At 34.9% G+C, this 20898-nt stretch overlaps 1 protein-coding gene across 6 annotated transcripts in view; it reads left to right on the top strand.

Moving 5' to 3' along the window:
- Window positions 1-20898, top strand: part of LOC145660644 (uncharacterized) — a 197338-nt gene that overhangs the window by 100318 nt on the left and 76122 nt on the right. For all 6 annotated transcript variants that reach the window (XM_081725940.1, XM_081725942.1, XM_081725944.1 and 3 more), the window contains exons 4-6: window positions 11400-11603; window positions 13908-14010; window positions 16812-16920. In XM_081725940.1, the coding sequence (XP_081582066.1) occupies window positions 11400-11603; window positions 13908-14010; window positions 16812-16920 (416 nt within the window). The remainder of the gene's footprint in view (window positions 1-11399; window positions 11604-13907; window positions 14011-16811; window positions 16921-20898) is intronic.

The raw sequence follows: 20898 nt of genomic DNA, 5'->3' as shown, positions 1-20898 counted from the left end.
TGCTCTCTTTTGCTTTCACCAGACACCTATTGTTTTGATTGCCATACCACAAGGGGATTTTTCCCGAATTGAAGTATTTGTTCTTACTTTGGGCGTAGGCGTGTGAAAGCTACGATAACTTTCGAATGAATTATCCGATTTTAAAGAGGATTGGTCTAAATGCATATGTCAGGTATCTGTTGCTCTTGGTTACTTTACGATATTTGATTTTGTGCATAAGATGCCGTGCGGCTCTGGGCATTACCAACCTCAGATTCAATGCGTACCTGGGAGGGGGGATGCGGCCGAAGCGTGGTGCCAACAACACCACATTCATCTACGACTGAGGGCACACTCCCTATATGCCCTTATGGCATGATGTTATGCACAAGGGAGAACTTTACATATGACAGAACGAAGACTAAAGAAAAATGAAATGAAGTGAAATCTTCCAGTTTAATGACCTACTATTATGTCTGTTAGGCTAAGGGAGAAGTATGATTAAGGCAAATGAATGATGATGGAATAATTGGTGGAATGGAAATGTGGAAGGAAACGGGAGTACGCCGAGAAAACCCACGGACACGATGTTGTCCACCACAAACTTACTTGGTCGGGGATCGAACCAGGGAGGGACAAAAGGGATGAAGGGGAAAGGGGAGAAAAACACACATCCTCTGACTTACATTTCAATGGCTCTGATTCAATTTCGATATCAAATTAAAATAACTTCCAATCACTTCTTAAGGAAAAATAGAAAACATTATTTCCTCAAGAGTTCTCTCAGCTGCTTCGTATATTGTTGCAAACAGACTTTCAAAGAAAGATGGTGTACAGTTACTTGCTTTGCAGTTGTTGAAAGCAATATTAGACCCTATCTCTCCTGTCGTGTCCTGCATACAATAGACTACTTATCACTGTTTCTTTCTTTTCTGAAACAAGAAGCCAATGTCTTTGAAACCGATTACAATTACATTGCACTTCGGTTGTAATCAGATTTTTCTATGGGAAACAAGGTTATACTGCTAATTCAAGCTGAAACGGTACTGGAAAGTGTGTTCAAGTCACTGAAGTGAAAATGTCAGCGAAAAGATCATATGGGATATTTGGATCATTCTGAAACTTGGATATTTGGATAGGGCACATACTAGTTCCTAAATAAAATCTTGACCGGACTACGGTAGATCCTATAGTATTGGAGCTATGGACCTCTAAAGTTCATTTATTCATGTTTTCGGCAGCCTATAACTCCAAAAGAAAGCATTTGTGCACCCAGGTTGGTCTATACTTTTTGTTTTATCTTGGTCTCAGGAGAGGGTAGCCATATTTTGAAATTAGAAAAGCGGGGGATTCAAAACCGTAAGCACTGATGTGAATTTGTGTATTAGAAATACTGACGATCCTTCTCACCATTTTTTTAGTGATTTCTTTGTTAAGTGACACTTCCAATGTACTTTTCTAACAAAACTAAAGTAAAGAAAATTTAGTTTTTGCCTTTAATATTTTATTAAGTTCAACAAATGTGAGTCTCGTATTGTAAAGTAAGTATTAAATAAGTATTACAGTAAAATATCTCTAATAAGGATTTCTCTAAGACAAGTTAAAAAAAAAAAAAAGCAAGCGACATATGGCAGATATTCATACGGTTTTCTCTCTAAGGAATACAAAATAATTTCTAAACTTTTATCGTAAGAAAGCTAAAACATATTTAGGAGTCTTGGTCCATCTCTTATAAAATTTCTGATCATTTTCAAAGATTTCTACTTGAAATCATACTAACATACGAAAATACCACAGTTTCACAATATATGAAATACAGTATAAACATTTTAAAAGAAAAAATACTAATAATGAATCTAAACAATATGCTAAGGATCCGTAGGTTCAATTTGCAATCATTTCTCAATATATAAAGACTAGTTGAACATATAGATTACGTAACAACATAGACGTGTTCAGTTGAACTGGACAGAATGTTATCAAAGAAATACGCACCCATGAGATCATACATTAGTATTCATGGGTTGAACCAAAATGTGTATGATTATGCCAAATTTTTTACATTTTTCATTCCCTTTAACTTCCTTTAAAAAATCTCGATGGCATAAAATCTTATCATAAAATTCTACGCATGATACGTCTTTCATATTGTACAAGACCAGTAGTAATAATTTGACAGTTTTTGCGTTCATCTTGTTTCTGTCATCTGCCCATTCGCGATTGAGATTGACACAGAAATGTAGCGGTTTACGTTGAATATAACAACACTTTATCAACAAAGTCGTCTTAGATTTTTCTCCAATCCGAAAAAGCGGGTGGTTTTTCATGATTAAGAGATGATTAAGCGGGGGACGAATATAAGACCTGAAAATCTTGTGGTATCCGCTAAAATTAGGTAATGTGGCAACCCAAACGTTGGCGGTGTTGTTTTGAAACACTCTATATAAAATAATGCACCACGTTATTCTAAATTGATGCAAAACTCTTACGTTTTTAAAACCTACATTATTCGTCCAGGAAGCAATCTGCCTCCACCAAACGACGCTTCTGAATCCGCTAGTGTGTGGATTCATTATAATGTACAAACCAACTGTATAGAACATATGGTACACTGTATATTCACTGTCGAGGAAATAGATTTATTTCCGTTTTTCACCTTCATTAAACTTAGTGATGATTTTAAGGTTTCCCCCGCGTAGTCTTATCATACGTCCTAGATTCAAGCCCGATCTGGAAAATTGTCTGGGATTAACTAATGCCCGAAATTTTAGGGAAAATGGAAGACGGAAATTTCGCTGTGTTTGGTCAAGTGCTTGGCTTGCAATTCTGTGTGCTGATATTTATGAAAAAATCAATAACGATAAGTTGTTCTTCGCAAGAATACTTTACTCAGGAAAATAATTAAGACAATAATATAAAAATATATATTTTAAGTATAGAAAATGAGCATAAGCATTTTAGGAAGTTAAGATTAGACTTTTCTTAACTTCTCAATAAACACACAAACCATTCTTAAAAATATCCAGAAATTACGGTAACCCTACCCCGGGAGATTTTGAATACACGGGGGGTGAAAATAGCAAAAATACTGGTAAACCACGGTGAACATGATCAGAGATATGTTTGTGGGGAAATATTCCTCCTAAACAACCCCTGAAATCACCACTGATTTGACTAACATTTATTTTACTGAAAGGCTAAAGGGGGAGTTTGCGCCCAAAGCATCATCATATCTGATTGCGGCAATGTGTGAACTAGTGGCCGTTAAGAGAAAGCAAACACGACAGAAGATAATACATTTGGCTTAAAAATAAAATTTTGCTATAACATTTTAGCAATACCGTGCGTGATTAATATGGTTGAGGTGTTGGGCGTATACTATATCGTATGAAGAGCAAATTACCCTATTTGTACGTTTAAGACCGTATCTCTGGCAACACTAATACACTAGCTGCTAGCAAATAACAAACAAGAGATAAAATTCAGGGAAAAATGAACGCTTTCTGTGTGTGTGTGTGGGGGGGGGGGGAGGACGAAAAAGCAATCCCTTTGTGCACACTTTCTTTTCTCCTCACAAGTACAACTTTGCAATAACTTATCAGATAAAAAAAAAAGTTGTTTGACTAGTTTGGCTGCAAGAAGGAATCATTGGAAAGGTGAAGGAACCGAACTGTCCATCACTAGTTTTGATAATACCCGAAACTTCGATAATACTGGGAATTTCGATAATACCCGAAACTTCGATAATACTCGAAATGTCGATAATACCCGAAACTTCGATAATACTCGAAATGTCGGTAATTCCCGAAACTTCGATAATACTCGAAATTTCGATAATACCCGAAACTTCGATAATTTCAAATATTCGAAAGGTTTCGAGTAACCGATGACAACTCGATAAATTTTCAGTCCCGAAATTCGATAGGTCCTCAGCCTTATCGAACACCCCTACCTTCGGCAAGTTGAAATAGCATCAGATATGTGCGTTTGTGGTAAAAAGGTACCCCAAACCGACATATCACGTAACTCCCTTCTCTTTAAAAGTTTTGGACCTGAATTCAAGATGGCTTCCCTGTTGGTACTATACAGTAATACATGCGATTATATCTCCATCACCCCTATCCAAGATAAGGCATCACTCTCTCTAGCCGTTCCAAGCATACAGGCACCTTTGCCTCATATTGTATACTTTAGATTAGATTAAATGTATTAATCATTCTGTAGGCCATATTAGATGTACGTTTGTACAAAATGGTATAGAACTCGTCATTACTTAAAACAGATACAATATTAGTATAAATACAATGCTCCTGTTTTAACAATTTTTGGCAAATATATAGACTAAACCATTCCTAAAATTTATACAACAATAATATATGTGGACTTCATTACTATTTCAATTACTGAATATATGTATATGTTTACATTTGTATTTACCATCTGATATATATAATAGGAATTTAATTATTTTTCGAAGTTGCACAATGAATTGCTTAGATATTCATTTACTGTATAAAGTGTGTTATTTAATAGCAGTTTGCGCACTGAGTTGATGAATATTTATTACATATCCAAATAGCTTATACAGTTTTATGATACATCCATATAGCAGTAGTGAAAGTGGTGTGTAAAATCAGCGGTTGCAATATCAAGGATATGTGCGTACGCGCGAGTGTTTCCCTCCCTCAGCATTCTTGAGTTTTATTGAAATAATGTTCAGGAAATATGAAGATGAAAATCACTTCAAGTTCTATTTGTATATTTATTGATTTAAGTATATTCTCTAATATTGATTGAATATATAGGTTATTTCTTTCTTCTTTTTTTAAACAAAATAAATAATCACTGGACGTTTATACACTATTTATATGCAAAATTTTCTATACCGATGTTATTGAACAAGTGACAAATAGAATATATAGTATGTGCTTTAAAACATGAATGATGCCGTTATGGAAAAAGGAGAGAGAAAGAGAGAGAGAGGGGGAGAAAAAGAAAATTGCATATGCGCACACTTAAACAAAATTATTTAATTAAATAAACCATTCGTTTTTTTTTTTTTTTTTTTTTTTTTTTTAAATGGAAGCTCATTCTTCGTTCTTTTCGAGTTGCATATTTTTCTGTTACCTTCTTATTGAAATCTGGAATGCTGCTGGAAGTCTTTCTGAATATAAAACATCACTACCGCAAATATTTTGCGTTTTATTTTCTTTAGATAGAGAATATAAATATGGGGACAGAAATTCAATGTTCAGTGACCATGTATGCATTTTGTCTACTGCTCTGCTGGTAAAGAAGCATGAAATGTAGGATTTTTTCCCTTCAAAAATTATTATTATTATTATTATTATTATTATTATTATTATTATTATTATTATTATTATTATTATTATTATTATTAATAATAATAATAATAATAATAATAATAATAATAATAATAATAAATAAATAAATAAATAAAAAGTTTAACGTCCTAGGATTATGCCCTTTAGGCTAAAGGAGACAGATGATTATTGAAAGTGAATTATTGTGAGAGTAATTTTTTGTGCTCTTCCATCGGAAATTGAAGACGGGGCCATATGCAGCAAAGGCACCCGTGCTTACCACTAGACCAGCGGTAGGGCTTTTTCTCCTTCTAGACATCATTTAATAAATATTAATATTTGGAAGATTTGTCTGTTTTCAATCAATGGAAATTATTGTGAATTGAAAAACTATTGAATTTGATTAGGAAAATATCCTGAATATAGAAATTTCTCTTTTGAGAGTGGTAGGAGTACATTTCGAGGTATGAAAAAAGCACGAACCACGATTGCAAGAGCTAGATATTTCTGCTATTATAAATGTTTATTTGATTTCATTTACTATTCATTCTCTCCCCCCCCCCCCGTCCGTCTCTTTCCTATTCTCGTAGTACCACTGGTCTTTTGAATTGGTTCATACTTTGAATCGATTCCATAAAAACTGTTAACAAGCATTTTTTCGGTTAAATGAAATGAAATTAGATCTTAAGTTGAATTCTCGCGATTGAATCCTGTAGGCTAAAAGGGACGTATGGTAAATGTAAACAAGTGATTATGATTTAACGAAGAGAGCAGGATGAAATGGGAAAATTCTGGGGAAAAAAAAGAGAGAAAATAACACTGATTTACTGTTGTCTATCACAAATTAGAACCACGTAATCCATACTGTAGATGTAAGCGTTCTTTCGGTGATCCATTCTGCCTTCTTCAGTTACTTTACATATTTTGTGACTAGTCATTTGATTACATTTCATTCAATGTTTTATTTATCGTAAGGATAAGAGTAAATTAGTGATATTAGTTGCAATTTTTCGTATAGGCAGTCAGTAAGGATTTAGATTTCTGGTCTTTCGGCATCTATGGCCATTTAGCCCGTCACGTATGAGGGATGACGCCCCTCGGCGAGCACACTCTCCGGGGAAAGGAAACGAAGAAAAGATTGCGGAAAAGAAGGAAGCGGCCTGGGATCTATAAGTTTGGTACCACCCCGGCATTTGCATGGTGTGAATGAGGAAAACCCAGGAAATCCTCATTCAGGATGGCTGGCCTGAAAAAGCTTTTTACACTTTCTCGACCGAGTGCCTCCACCGGGAATCGAACCCGGGACCGCTCTCACCGAAGGGGACTACGCTACGCTGGGCCACAAGCAGTCAGTAAGGTTTTCGTAATTTACAAGGGGAAACTCACTTGCGGGGCCACTGGTCAATGGCATCACGCACCACATCCATGGGAAAATTGTTCACTGCTCGGGTCAAGGATTGTTCCAGACTGTCGACAGATGGATGCCGTTTATGGCAGACCTTTTCCTGAAGGACTGCCCGAAGTTTGTAGTCCAACGGCTTAAGGTCCGGGCTGCTAGAAGGCCAATCAGGGGTAGAAATGAAATCGGGGACGTTCCGTGCCAGCCAGTCCTGGGTTGTTTTCGCTATGTGGCCTGGAGCGGAATCCTGCTGAAAGGTCCATCTTTCTCCAGGAACATGGTAGCAGACAGCGGTTTCACTATAGGTATTAGCACTGTCCTGGCAGATGTTTTAACACCTTGTTCGCAAAAATACAGCTGGGTTGTGCCTGAGTAACTCTCTCCCCATCAAACCATCACTGAGGCAGGATGATGTGCCCTCTGAATCCTTGGAGCTGCCTCAGCAGCTGCAATAGATGATGTGGCATGCACACTAGGGTGGGCCGAAATTTTTTTTTCAGATATTCAGGATTGAGTAGTTATCAAAAGTTGTGCATTGGTACGAAATGAAGCCATGTCAAATATCTTGATTTTAAAACAATATTTAACCGGGCCCCCGTGGCCCTGAAGTGCCTGATTTTTTGTTCAAATAAAATGATTTTAGGTAATAAGAACATTTTACCAGACAATACTATTAATATATAAAACATGAAATACCTGGTTTCAATATACGCAAGTAACTATTAAGAGCTTAACTAACTTCCATAACTACCATATTAACATACGAAAAACCTTTGTGTTGAGCCCAGTTCAGAAGTCTCAAATTTTAAGAGAATATCACTTTTTCGCATCTGGATGCAAAATGCACAACAATGGCTTTCCGAAGGCGGCGCTTACATTGCTGAATTCAAATCACGTAAACTAGGAACGATACGGCTGCGAGCATCTCTTCTTGTATTGTCTTGCCTTCGAATTAGGGATGTGATTTTGAATTATAACTCAAAATGCAAAACGATCATTAACCCCATTAAGAAACGAGATACTCCCCATTAAAGCCAAATTAAAGAAATTTAAGAACGGTGTTGAGAAGTTATTTGATATTTTCTCTTACAAATCTGCGATAGATTAACCTGTAAGTGTGATAAATCAAATTAAATACCGCTTTTGGAGTGGGAGCTCATATTAGATCAGAGAAATCAGAGACAAATGATGAGTTGCAATGTAGGTAAAGCAGAAACCCATAGGCTCAAAAGAAAGCATGACACACAGATCGATTATGATGCTGCGGTACCAATTACAAGAGGGTTATAATCGTTTGCCTCAATCCCGCACTTGGAACATACATTAAGCGCTTCCACCCCGAATTCAGACGATGAAGAGTTCGCATGGAGCTATCGTTTAGAGAATAAAATCTAAAGTAAACCTAAATAAACAATAGTGAGCCCTAAACAAATGAGTACCGCAAAAGATGTAACAGGTGTCTCGAATAGGTCGGCTGCTAAAATTGTATCCGCTGTTCTAGAAGATATGAATTTACTGAACAAAACTAACCAAGACAAGGTAGTAGATAAAAACAGAATCCATAGGAAACTATCAAAAAAAGAAAAAGAAAAAAGAAACTGTCCACATTGTAAAGCTATTAATTTTAAGGGTCTCTATTTTGATGGTCGAAAATACTAAACTAAAATAGCTCTAATTGACAATTGCAGTAGGCAAAGCACTGAAGAATATGCGGATTATATCGATTTGATCGATTGGTCAGAAGTAATAGTAACGAAACCTCCAATTTCGGCTAACGTACCAACAGAAGAACTAACCGAAATGATTGTGGAAAAGAGGAGGTTCCACAGTTCGTCACGTTCCCCTTCCACACACAGGCTTTGGAGAGGTTTGTAAAGGAAGTAACAGAATCTTCTTCAGAAGCATGCGGTAGTGTTGCACGAGACGGCTATATTCGCGCAAAACTGGAAGCACGAAAGTATCTACCAAGCTTCGGACATAAATCTCAATATCTTGTTCCAAGATTCAACTAAGGAGCTTTAAGTAAGAGGAGGGTGGGTGGGAGGAACTCGCTATGTAGCCACCTCCACGTGGTGAGTTCTGGGCTGGTTTGGTGTTTGTTGGTCAATTTTTCAATCTTACCTTATGTATGTGTCCGTACTATTATATCTACTAAACACCAATCAGACAAAGAGCTGCACATCAGATCAAAACATTTAAAATCCTGGGGTCAAGTTAAAGTATTAGGAATTTTAACCAATTTTCTATACATAGTTAAAATAATGGTATATATTTTAAAAAAAAACAAAATAACACTTTTTCGGACCCTCAGGGCCTGGTGAAATATTTTTATCTGCCTCTGTTTTGAGGAAGAAACATAGCATTATACAACTTTTGCACGGTACTCAAACTTAATTTTCTGAAAACAAATATTTCAATAATATTTTCACTACTTACAACCATATTTTTTTCAGCATTAACGTTCTTCCGGGCTCCCGGGGCCCGGTTAAATATCTTTTTATCCGGCTCTGTTTTGGCGAGGAAACATGACATTATAAATTTTGCACGGTACTCAAATTTAACTTTCTAAAAAATATATTTCAATAATATTTTAACTATTCACAACTATCTTTTTTTTTAAAAAAAAAAAATAAACGTTCTTTAGGGCCCCCGGGGCCCGGTTAAATAACTTTTATTCCGGCTCTGTTTCTATGAAGAAACGTAACATTATACAATTTTTGCACGGTACTGAAACTTAACTTTCTAAAAATATATTTTAATAATATTTTCATTGCTCGCTACCTTTTATTTATTTATTTATTTATTTATTTATTCAAAATTAGCGTTCTTTCGGGCTCCCGGGGCCCGGTTAAATATCTTTTTATCCGGCTCTATTTTGGTGAAGAAACATAACATAATATTATACAACTTGTGCATTGTACTCAAACACCTTTCTAAAAAAAAATTATTTCAATAATATTTTCATTACTCGCAACTATTTTTTTCAAAATTAACGTTCTTTGGGACCCCCGGGGCCCGGTTAAATATCTTTTAATCCGGTTCTGTTTTGGAGGAAACATAATACATTTTACAACTTTTGCACGATATTCAATTAAAAAAAAAAAAATGCCATTTTCGGCCCACCCTAATGCACATTGTCATTTTGGGCGTTGTAGGCCTGCTCAGTTGTGAACACCTTTTCGTCAGTGAACAGAATCTTTCTGTGCAGATTGTTGTCGTAACACCCTTAACAGTCTCTTTGATTTAAGGACCCTCTGCGACATTAATGTTTGGGTCAGAAAGTGACCAGTCCGCCTCTTATACGCTCGTAGATGTAGGTCACTGCTGAGCACACGAGACATGGAATTTCTGCTGATGTTTATCTCAGCAGCCATCACACTTTGTGTTCGAATTCTTGCTACGACTGCTTTCTGGACCTGCGGGGTTCGTACCGTTCGTGGTCTGCCACTCCTTGCGCGGTCAGCTGCCGTTCCAGTCTCGGTGTATCGCTGTATGGCACGATACACGAATCTCTAGCTGATTTGTAGGTGTTTCAGGAGGTTGAAAATCTCACCTGCTGTCTTCTCGACCTTGTGTAGTGCAATTACTGCTACACGATTTTCGTAATCGCCCCACTCCATTAGAACTCAGTACAATATCAACGTATGTCATGAACAGTCACACACACACTACATCATCTTCCGCTTTATATACAGATGGCAGCACTGTGCCACTCCGGGTGCCTACAGCGCCACTCCAAATTTCGTGACTATTTATGATATAACTAGGTATTTTCAAGATTCTGGATTCCAGAATTCAAAGGGAACAGCACAGTTTGCCGAATTTATGAAGCAGTTACTTAGAATTCGTGGAGTCTTGTCTCAAATACCTAGATCAGCTTTCTTCACAGTTTTTTCCAAGGTTTTCTTCTCGTCTGGCGGACATTAACTTAAAAAATGATATCCTCGGACCATAATGCGATAATGTGCCGTCTACAATCACAATTTAACATTTTTAATGTCAATTTTAAAACAAAACAAGAATAAAAAAGTGTTAAAACACACAACTGTCAAAATTTACAGGGAGTGTACAAACCTTCATCAAACCCTTTACATATATATAATCTTCGTTTGTTAAAAGTAAATTAAACTTATTTTATGTATCTTTATCATCCAGGTACTGACGAATATATATTTCAAGAAAGTCCCTTCCGCTTTTTCCCTTACGAGTTGTAAATATTAGTGAGAAACATCTCTTTCATTTATCTTGCTTGCAATAAGATAAAATTCTTTCACACTTTCCTTGCTCTGTCAGAGGAAGAAAAGAAACTTAAACAAATACAATTGGGATATTAATATCAAAAGGACAAGTTAAACCTCATCATAATTTGAGGAGAAAGTCCTTCTTAACACTGTCTTGGCTGACAGTTCACAATAGTTTAAAGAAAATGAAAAATCTTCGAAGAAAAAATATCAGTGTTCAAACGTATTCGAATACTGTTCAGGATTCGGTGTAAAATCACCAGACGAGTGTAATTTGATATTCGATTTATAATCCTGGTTACTATACGTTCAGCTGTTAAGCTTTATTAATGACAATAACATTCAAAAAATAGTGCATATGTTTGAAATAATATATGTTATTTTAAATTGCATACATTTGTTATATAATCAAATTACTTTTGTTTTAATGTTTTTATTTTTATGTATTATTTTTAGATTAAAGTCACCTTGGCACCAGTTGGCACCTTAAAAAATAATCTCGATGAGCAGCAATTGCAAGACGTCATAACAGAAATAGTAGTCGTAGCTATTCGAAATACTTTCCTACATTTAAATTTGAGGAAATATCCTAACTGTCCTCGATTTTCTAGAAGTACAGCGCCTGCAGAACCACTTCTACCTGTACATTACGATAGTTTGGTAAGTATCTTCCTTACATCCTCTCGTTTGCCCAATATAGTACATGTTCAGTAAAGAAATTTATTATTATTATTATTATTATTATTATTATTATTATTATTATTATTATTATTATTATTATTATTATACTTCTACTAAAATACATTATATTTTTCCCTCTTCTGTTTATATTAATATATTAATTCACAATTATATTTGTGAGTAGCTCTTCTTGGTTATATGACTACATTCTTGGCTTTAGTGCGGGAGAATCGAATTCAAATTCCGTTGCATACTTATGTAGTTCGGACCACATGTTTTCCCCCCAGACCTGCACAACGCCAGTCAAATTTTTCAGCAACCTTCAAGAGATATATTGTTGAGAGAGGTGTGTTTAATAAAAGAAAAGAAATGTCTTGTGAAAACTGTAACATTCTTACGTGGACTCAACTGCATCAAACAAATACAGTCCAAACCATTTGTAACAACATCGTTATTAATGATGTATTGGGTATAACGACGAAATCTAACGGTCCCGTCTGAACCCTATATAAAAATTGTATTTAAAAAATCGCTTAATACGACATTGCTTATTACGACATATCGTATAAAACGACTTATTTTTATCACATTATCGGAGAAATGTGTCGGCTATAATGTTCAATGTTGATTTTTGTTTGTTACGTGTTTGGAGATTGCTGACAACAATGTAAGGTTTACTTTCAAACTCGTGTTTTCAAATGTGGATATTAAATCAGTATGTCTGTTAAATAGTCAAGGCGTTTCCCTCAGTAAGTTTAAAACATTTATCAGTATTTTATCACATTCATTAGCCTAGACCAGCGTTTCCCAACCTTTTTCAACTTGCGGCACACTACAGGTGTAACTTGAATTCTCGCGGCACACCCATATATATATATATATATATGGGTGTGCCGCGAGAATTCAAGAATATATAATTACCGTGGTATTTTAATGTGATTACTAATTTCCTTCTTACAGAGAAGAAAGCTCGATCACTGATTTTCCCCCGTACTAAATCATTATACTTATTTTTTATTCTAATTTTAAAATAGAAAACAATAGCAATGAAATATAGGACTCGGGTTTTTAAAAATTCACTTTCTCTTTCGAAAACTGTATCTAACCTCTAACTAAAAGGGAAGATCACTAAATAACGAACAAATAAAAAAATCTCCTATACTTTTAAAACACAAATGTAGGTAATTTGTATGCATGCTTGCTTTGTTGAATTTATTGAATGATATGTTAAAATTTCAAGTTACGAAATAGTCTGCAACAATAAAGAAGTAATAATGGTCATGACAATGATAAATACGTTTTTCAACATTAAAAATGTACAGAAAAGTAACACAGTATGAAATTTAAAATTGTAGATTTATAGTAGAGGTTCATAGTAATGTGAAATATAAATATACATTTTCCCCTGTCTTGCAATTTGGTTCGTATAGAATTAATAATTTGTTTCGATTTTTTCGCGGCACACCAGCGGCCCATTCGCGGCACACCAGTGTGCCGCGGCACACCGGTTGGGAAACGCTGGCCTAGACCGTGTACGACATTACTGAACAATTTACACTGTTGTTACTATTTCCTCACTTATTATAAGTTTTTATATTTTATTGTCATACAGTATTATTGCTGTATGTACTGTATAAATATTAGAAGAAAAAATTCTCTTCAGTCCCATTCCACAAATATTGTATTGTATGTCTTTTTTTTACCATGTAAATGTACAGTCTAAAGCTTAGACAAGAAAAGAAAACACCTGTTTGTGCGACTATCGGCTATAAAGACCTAAATTTACGGTTCTTTCAGAGTCGTTATAACTGGTTTCGACTGTATATACCCAATTCACCTCGCCAAGGTCATGATTAGAAGCCAAAGTATTAGAACATTTTATGTACAGTTGTAAGTTTTTAAAAAGAAAGCTTGCCCATTTTTTCATGTAACTAGACGTGTACACATTTATGCCGTAATTTTTATATAATTAATATCTAGCGAATTTGTTCTATGCTACATAATGTAAACATAATAGACATTATTTTTATTATTCATTACGTAAGTTAAGTTAGGCAGTTCGGGGTTTAAGTGAAATATTTTATTTTAAAATCTCACTGCAGTGCATGAATCGAATAGTTCTTATAGTTATTAATGTTTTGCTGCAAGACAACTTAATTTTTTTTTAATTAATACGAAACTTCCTCAATTTATATACTAAACAATGTTTGTTATACTTTGTGTAATACTGATGTATATTTTAACATTGAGTAATAGTATTTAATAGATTATCATTTCCTACAGGTGAATGCACAGCCCAGACAAATGCCCATTCCAGCGAAAACCGCAGCCGATAAGAGGCTCTTAGTTAAAGTTATCAAAGCCAATGGGTTGGGTGCTAAAAAAGGTGAGGATACAAATTCATAATCTGTAGCAGATTTGCGTAGCAGTTTCTAAAGTGAGTTTTTTCAACAAAATCCACGTTTCATAGTTTTTGTGTTAGTCCGACTGATACATATTCTTAGCTTACTTTCTAAGATAATATATTGTTCTATAATTACTTCAAGAAATATTGAATTTAGTCAAGATATTAATGGGTAATCCTTGTCTTCTACCCTTAATACAATAACTTAATGTTGAAAGTATAGTTGGAAAAGTCCCATTAACACATAGCATAACAATTTATTAACGTTGAAAGAAATAAGGGTAGAAAATGCTTTATTTTTATTTTTTATTTATTTTATTTTCATTTATTTGTATACGTTTCTGAATTTCAATATCTAGGAGTTATTCACTAACGAAAAATATATATGTATTTGGACCGACTTAAAAATAAATATGTAGAAATTGTGAGATTTTCGTGATTAGTATTACTTTACCATGCGTAGCTTACGTTATTAAGAAACATTCTATATTACTCTTGATCATATACCTTTCTTTTTTCTAACATGAACAACTAGGGAGTGTTAGGATGAAAAGCAATAAATAGTTGGTTGATCAGAAATGTTTCATAAGTAAGGGTCATGTCTATACTGGTGAAGATTAGAAGTAGGGGAAAAAAACGCTGTGGTTATGTCTGGAGATACAATGAACAAATCTTATTTGTGAAGTAAATGTCATAATTTATATGTATTCGTTTATTTGTATATGATTTTTACTTTTAAAATACAAGAATTATATTGTAACAAGAATAAGTAATATTTTACATATATTTTGATTCTACATTATATTTTAGATAAATACACATGGTTAATTAAGTAGTGCTTCTTATGCCTAACACACCATAAATGGAGCAAATCTTGATTGGCATAGTTCAATTTTAAATAAATCTAACAGGGGGCTACAGTGTTCATCTGTAATATTTATAAGAAATGATCTCACACTTTCATTCTTACATGTAGTTTTAATTTATATTGAATGTAACGAATGATGATAATTCGAGGACCATACGGGATTAACAACGCTGTGTACAGGTGGATTCCAATGGCCAAGTAACTACTGAAGTCCAGAAATACGAAACAAGTAGTAATAAGAGTAAGGAAACCGACTTACCCAAATATGCATCGTGCTTTATTTACATTCAAAATGATTTCAATTAATACTTTTACATTTTTCAGTCGATAGGAGCTTCTTGCTAAATACTTTTTACATCCCAAATTTGTGTGTAATCATCATCATTTCAGTGATAGGTTAAGAGCACTATCTTCTGAACGAGTAAATTTTTTTTTTTCTTTTGTTAGGAGCAAGCGTAGTTTATTCTTTACACTAACTGCTAATGTTACACTTAAGTTGAGCGTGTAATCAATTATGGTGAATCCTCCATCAATATTTTATAAAAAATACAGTGAAAATTATGTCTTTGTTTAGTTATTTGCAATATAAATATAACAGCTACTAACTTGTAAAAATACTTATCATATATGAACATTGCCAGTCCAACTATAGACAGGCAGAACTTTGGTACGCTTTGGTACGCTGTAAAAAAAAAAAATATGTGTAGTATATGAAGAATTTGTACAGAATTACTATCGTCGTAAGGTTGTAACAATATGAAGAAATGGTTGCACAAATTACAATACCTACCCTGATATAAAATGTATGTATCTACACACCTCTGCAATTCACAAGCATTGGCTCGATAGATTTCATGTGCATCCCATCGTCTCACTTTATACTGTTTTCCAAGATAGTGGAAATGTTGGGGGATGTTTTGTTCACTTCAATCGAATACTTTTGCCAATTCTTTTCATGTTAAGCCATTATCGCCCTCAATATCCGCCTTGAGTGCCTCGTTGTCTGTTGATTGTGGACGTCCCCTACGTGCAGCATCTTCATTACCGTTCTTAAATTATCTAAACCACCATTGTACGGTCTACTTATTTACTACGTCCTTGTCGAATGTCTGGTATAATTTCTTCGCATTTCACTAGAGGTTGTACACAGTTTAAATACGTAAAACACATACTCTATTTAGCGTTGTTTTAAATTCCCATATTAGACCTCCTCCCACTAATGCTGGCCAAACCATCGGATATAACACGTTACTCTTTTATGAAACAAAAGATGTATGGAGCAGGTATAGTACCATCCCGTGGAACATAAGCAACATTCCTGCGTATTCACTATGTGCTCGAAAAATCATGTATATCTGAAGACTATTGGCCTCAAAGAAAGTTACGATCTGTTAAGAAATGTCACAAATGCATGCGTTGATCAGCTCGTACTTTATTATTTTGTGACTTCACAACTTGGCGACGTACCAGTTGGCTGTGACGAACATTATACACGTATATTTTATAACATTTCCATTAATGAATCTTCACCTTCCAACATGTTGCTTTCTTTATTTCTTTCTTCTTAAAATCATCTGTTTTGTTTAAAATAATAGTAAATTTTTACAGCAGTTGTGTTATTGTAGGTAAATGAGTGGGTAGGTAGTCTGTTTCTGTGGTTTCAGCCCATTGCTTTGCCGATGTTGTACGATGCTCGATAAGACAGGATGGTATGTGCTGTGGCATGGAAACAAAGGTTCATTTAATATTTTGCTCGGATTATTCGTTCTTATGTTCAAAAGCCTTCAGCTGTTATATTGCTCTCCCACTTCTTACTTTAGAATAACTACGATTGGCTTTTAAATGTTGAATTTAAAAATAAATAAATAAATAAATAAATAAAACTTCAAAATTTCAAGTAATGCATTCTTTACAGGTTGCACCGAACCGTACTGTATTGTAGAAATGGATGAACCTCCACAGAAACATCAAACAACAATCAAGAAAGACACAAGTAGCCCATTTTGGGATGAGCATTTTCTATTGTAAGTATCTGTTTCTCAAATACACTAATTTCTAATATTAAAACTTTCTTTTATTTTAAAATTGTCAACCAGTTTTTTCTTTCAATTTATTCTAACAAATACATTTCAGTGGGAAATTCATAAAATATACATTTTATTAATTATTCTCGACTACCTCTCCGCTACTTTGTTACTAACATTATCAGAAATATGTTAAGACAACAAGCTGTATAGTAATTATAATTTGTGATCCACAAGAATAGTCACTAACTTAACCGTAAAAATGCACATTTTTTTTCTTTTCCTGTTGCTTCTCGACTGGTTTGATCCAGTTTCCCATTCATCCCTATTCTCAGCCAGGCTGTTCACTTCTTATAGTTTTTCTTCTCTATATCTTGAATTTGATTTAGTTCCTATATTTCAGTCACAGATTTCTTCTGATTATTTTCTCCTCTGCCATTTCCCCATAGCCAACACGCGATTATTCTGTCTCATAATGTGTCCATTTCTCTGCCTCATCTTTTCGAATTATCCGTCAGTATGCTTATATATATCTGTTTCTATCCAACGTGGTAACGTCTCATCGGTCCTTGGCACTTTACCACCTGGAAAGGAACTGGATGAGGTGTTTGTACTCGAATAAGAAAAGTCATATCATTCACACCACAGATGCCTAAAGCATTTAAAAAACTCAAATTTAATTCAAATGTACTGGCTGTTATTTGGTGCATCCCCCTCAGAAAATCCTGGATCCGGCCACATACATATATTATTTTCAGCATTTTTATTTTATACTGAAACTGGTATTAGGATTGTAATTTCCGGACTTCTATACTCTCGGAATTGTAATCTCCGGACTAAATATATTTATATAATATACTTGGGATACGTAAATATTGTAAGCTCCGGATTTGATCATCTTTGGAGGGACACCGGTGGCTCAGTGGTAGAGCGCCCATTTCTTGTGTGAGAGGTCCGTAGATAGATCTCTGACCACCCTAGTTTGTGATGGACAGCATCATGTCCATGGGTTTCTTCCGTTTCCTCCTACATTCTCATTCCATCAATTCTTTCATCATTATTCACTTACATTAATTATTCGTCTCCTTTAACCTAAAGGGCATAATCATGGGATGTTAAAGTTGAAATTTCATTTAATAAATTAATTTGACCTTATTTGAGTTAAAAGGTTTTTCAGATATTGTGTATTTACTTGGATTTTGACTAGTTAAAATTATGTTAATATTATATATCTTCGCATGAGAACCAGAGGAACGTAACACTATAAATACGGTTTTCGTTTTCTTAATGTTTGGACATAATTTTGGAAGCCCCACTTAGTGTAAATGGAACGTAACGTCATCTGTTCTTCTTGTCAATCATCTGTTGTAATGTAGCTCAATTACCATCTTATTAAAAACATATCTCTCTAAGAAAATAATATTTTTGTCCTCTCGCCTGTAAACCTACGAAAATGGAGATACGTTCCTCTGGTTCTCATGAGACGATATACACCCTGTTTCAAAAAGAATATACATATTTCAAATGCATATATTTATTAAACTTTAAGACACACGAATATGAAGTTTTACACACATATTTACGAACCTCTCAAGTTCAAATTACAGATGTTCAATATGTCCTCTATCAGCGACACGAACAATATCACATCGATACTCAAATTCCTCCCATACTCGGGCAAGCATGTCCTGCGTCACTGATGTTATGGCAGTACGGATCCGGTTCTTCAACTCTTCCAGGTTCTGTGGGAGTGGTGGTACATAAACGTTGTCTTTAACGAAACCCCATAGGAAGAAGTCACAGAATGGCAAATCCGGTGACCATGGAGACCAGCTGAGACATGCTAAGTCGCCAGCTCCTTGACGACCAATCCAACGGTTCTGTAGAGTTTCATTCAAATATCCACGCACTTGGCGACTCAGTCAGGGGGTGCCCCGTCTTGCTGAAAAATGAAGTTGTCTTCGTGCAGCCTCGGAAACAACCAGTTTTGTAACATAGCGAGATACAGCTGACTGTTAACCGTGTTTCCATTAAAGAAGTATGGGCCGTAAACAGATGATCGGGACTTTGGGCGAATCTCGTACATGTTCAATGACTGCATGTGCATTCTGTAGGCCCCAAATTCGAACATTTAGTTTTACCTGACCACTAACACGGAAAGTCGCTTCATCACTGAACATTATACGTTGTGCAAAAGTGTTATCATTGTCAATAGTATCCAGAATCTCGTTACAAAGTGCCACACGTTTGCGTTTGTGATCAGGACGCAAAGCTTGTAACAGCTGTAACTTGTATGGCTTCATAACTAACCGACGTCTCAAAACACGCCAAATTGTTGTTGTCGGCACTTGTAACTCCCGACTGGCGCGACGAGTTGATTTTGAAGGACTACGTTGGAAAGCAGTTTGAATTCGTGCAACATTTTCTTCAGGAACACGAGGGCGGCCAGGACTGTTTCCTTTACATACACATCCTGTATCTACAAACTGTTGATACCATATGGGAATGTTCCACCCATTCGGAGGATCAATTTGGTACCTCAACCTGAAACGTCTTTGCACTGTATTCATGGAATTGCACTTCGCAAACTCGAGAACGCAAAATGATTTCTTCTGCGGAGTAGCCATTTTAAACATATGACGGTTACCAAGCAAAACGGAAGACAACTGACATCTAGCGGCTATTAATATAAATTAGACTATGTATTCGTTTCTCCAATAGCCCAGCGCAGCGATCGATAGTTTGTACAAAATAATTCTTCGTAATACGTATGTTCTTTTTGAAGCAGGGTGTAGTATAGCACATAAATAAAGAGCTTAAATCACTCTTAGTTTTAATGACGATTTTGATCCTTTATTTTTGTCCTGTATTTTAATTTTTTAACATTAGTATCTCTCCCTCTCTCTCTCTGTACAAATAATAAACACTGTAGCAGTTTCACTCAATGATAAACATAATAAACAGCACTACATTATGTTATGTTATGTTTCTGTTGTAAATATGTTTTTAAATGTAGCTGAAAGAGCTTTTGTTTGAAGTAACGTTATAGCAATTGCACTTAACAGTGCCAATAAATGTATTCGTCTCAAAATAAGAGGTTTAAGGTTTTATTTGCCATGTATTTAGTATTTTTTTAAAAAAAATTAGCTTATATACATCTTTAAAAAGTCGCCCCTCGCCAACGCTTTCGAATTTGGTGCGAGCAGTCCCGAATTCAGTTTCTGGGGCTTTCTCGGTCGAAAATTTGTAAGAGCATTTTTCAGGCTAGCAATTTTGAACGAGGTTTTTCTTGGGTTTCCTCATTCACACGAGCCAGATGCCAAGATGGTACCTCACTTACAGGTCCCAGGCCACTTATTTCCTTCATCCCTCATACATGATGGGCTTAAGACCAAAAATATGTATAAATACCAAGACATATGTGTAAATAAGTAAATAAATAGTCTTTCAAAAATGCATTAGACTGACAGGAAGCTGAAATTTGCATAGCTATATCGAGGAGTGAAAGTGTTATTTGTTTCATTAATTCAATAGAAATAGCTGTCACTGTATAGATTCTCAAAATGGTTTGAAATTCTTAAGATGTAAATTGAGCAGTTTGAGCTGGCACAGACTACGATGGAAATGAACCACAAACTAATTGAGCTATTTTGAAGGTTTACCTGTTTTGCTTGGACTTAGCTAAATTTTTTCTTGAACTTATTTTTAGGACATTTATATTTTTTAAGTAACTTAAAACTTTCATACATGGGTCCCGGTGATGTAAGTCATAAAAAAAATATATATATATATATATATATATATATATATATATATTTACTTTTCACGTACCTAAGAAGCAATAATGTGTAGTTACGTAAGAATCAAGGCTGTATACATTATAAAGCTCAGTGTTTCTCAACCTGAGGGTCGCGAAGATAAGCGGAAGAGAGAAATACGTATAAATAGAATCTAATACAGGAAAATATTTTAAAATAT

Source organism: Thermobia domestica, chromosome 9 (genome assembly GCF_964235325.1).
Source record: "Thermobia domestica chromosome 9, izTheDome1.hap1.1, whole genome shotgun sequence".
NCBI lineage: Eukaryota > Metazoa > Arthropoda > Insecta > Zygentoma > Lepismatidae > Thermobia > Thermobia domestica.
Note: the sequence above shows the minus strand (reverse complement) of the source record. Positions and strands in the feature narration are given on the sequence as shown.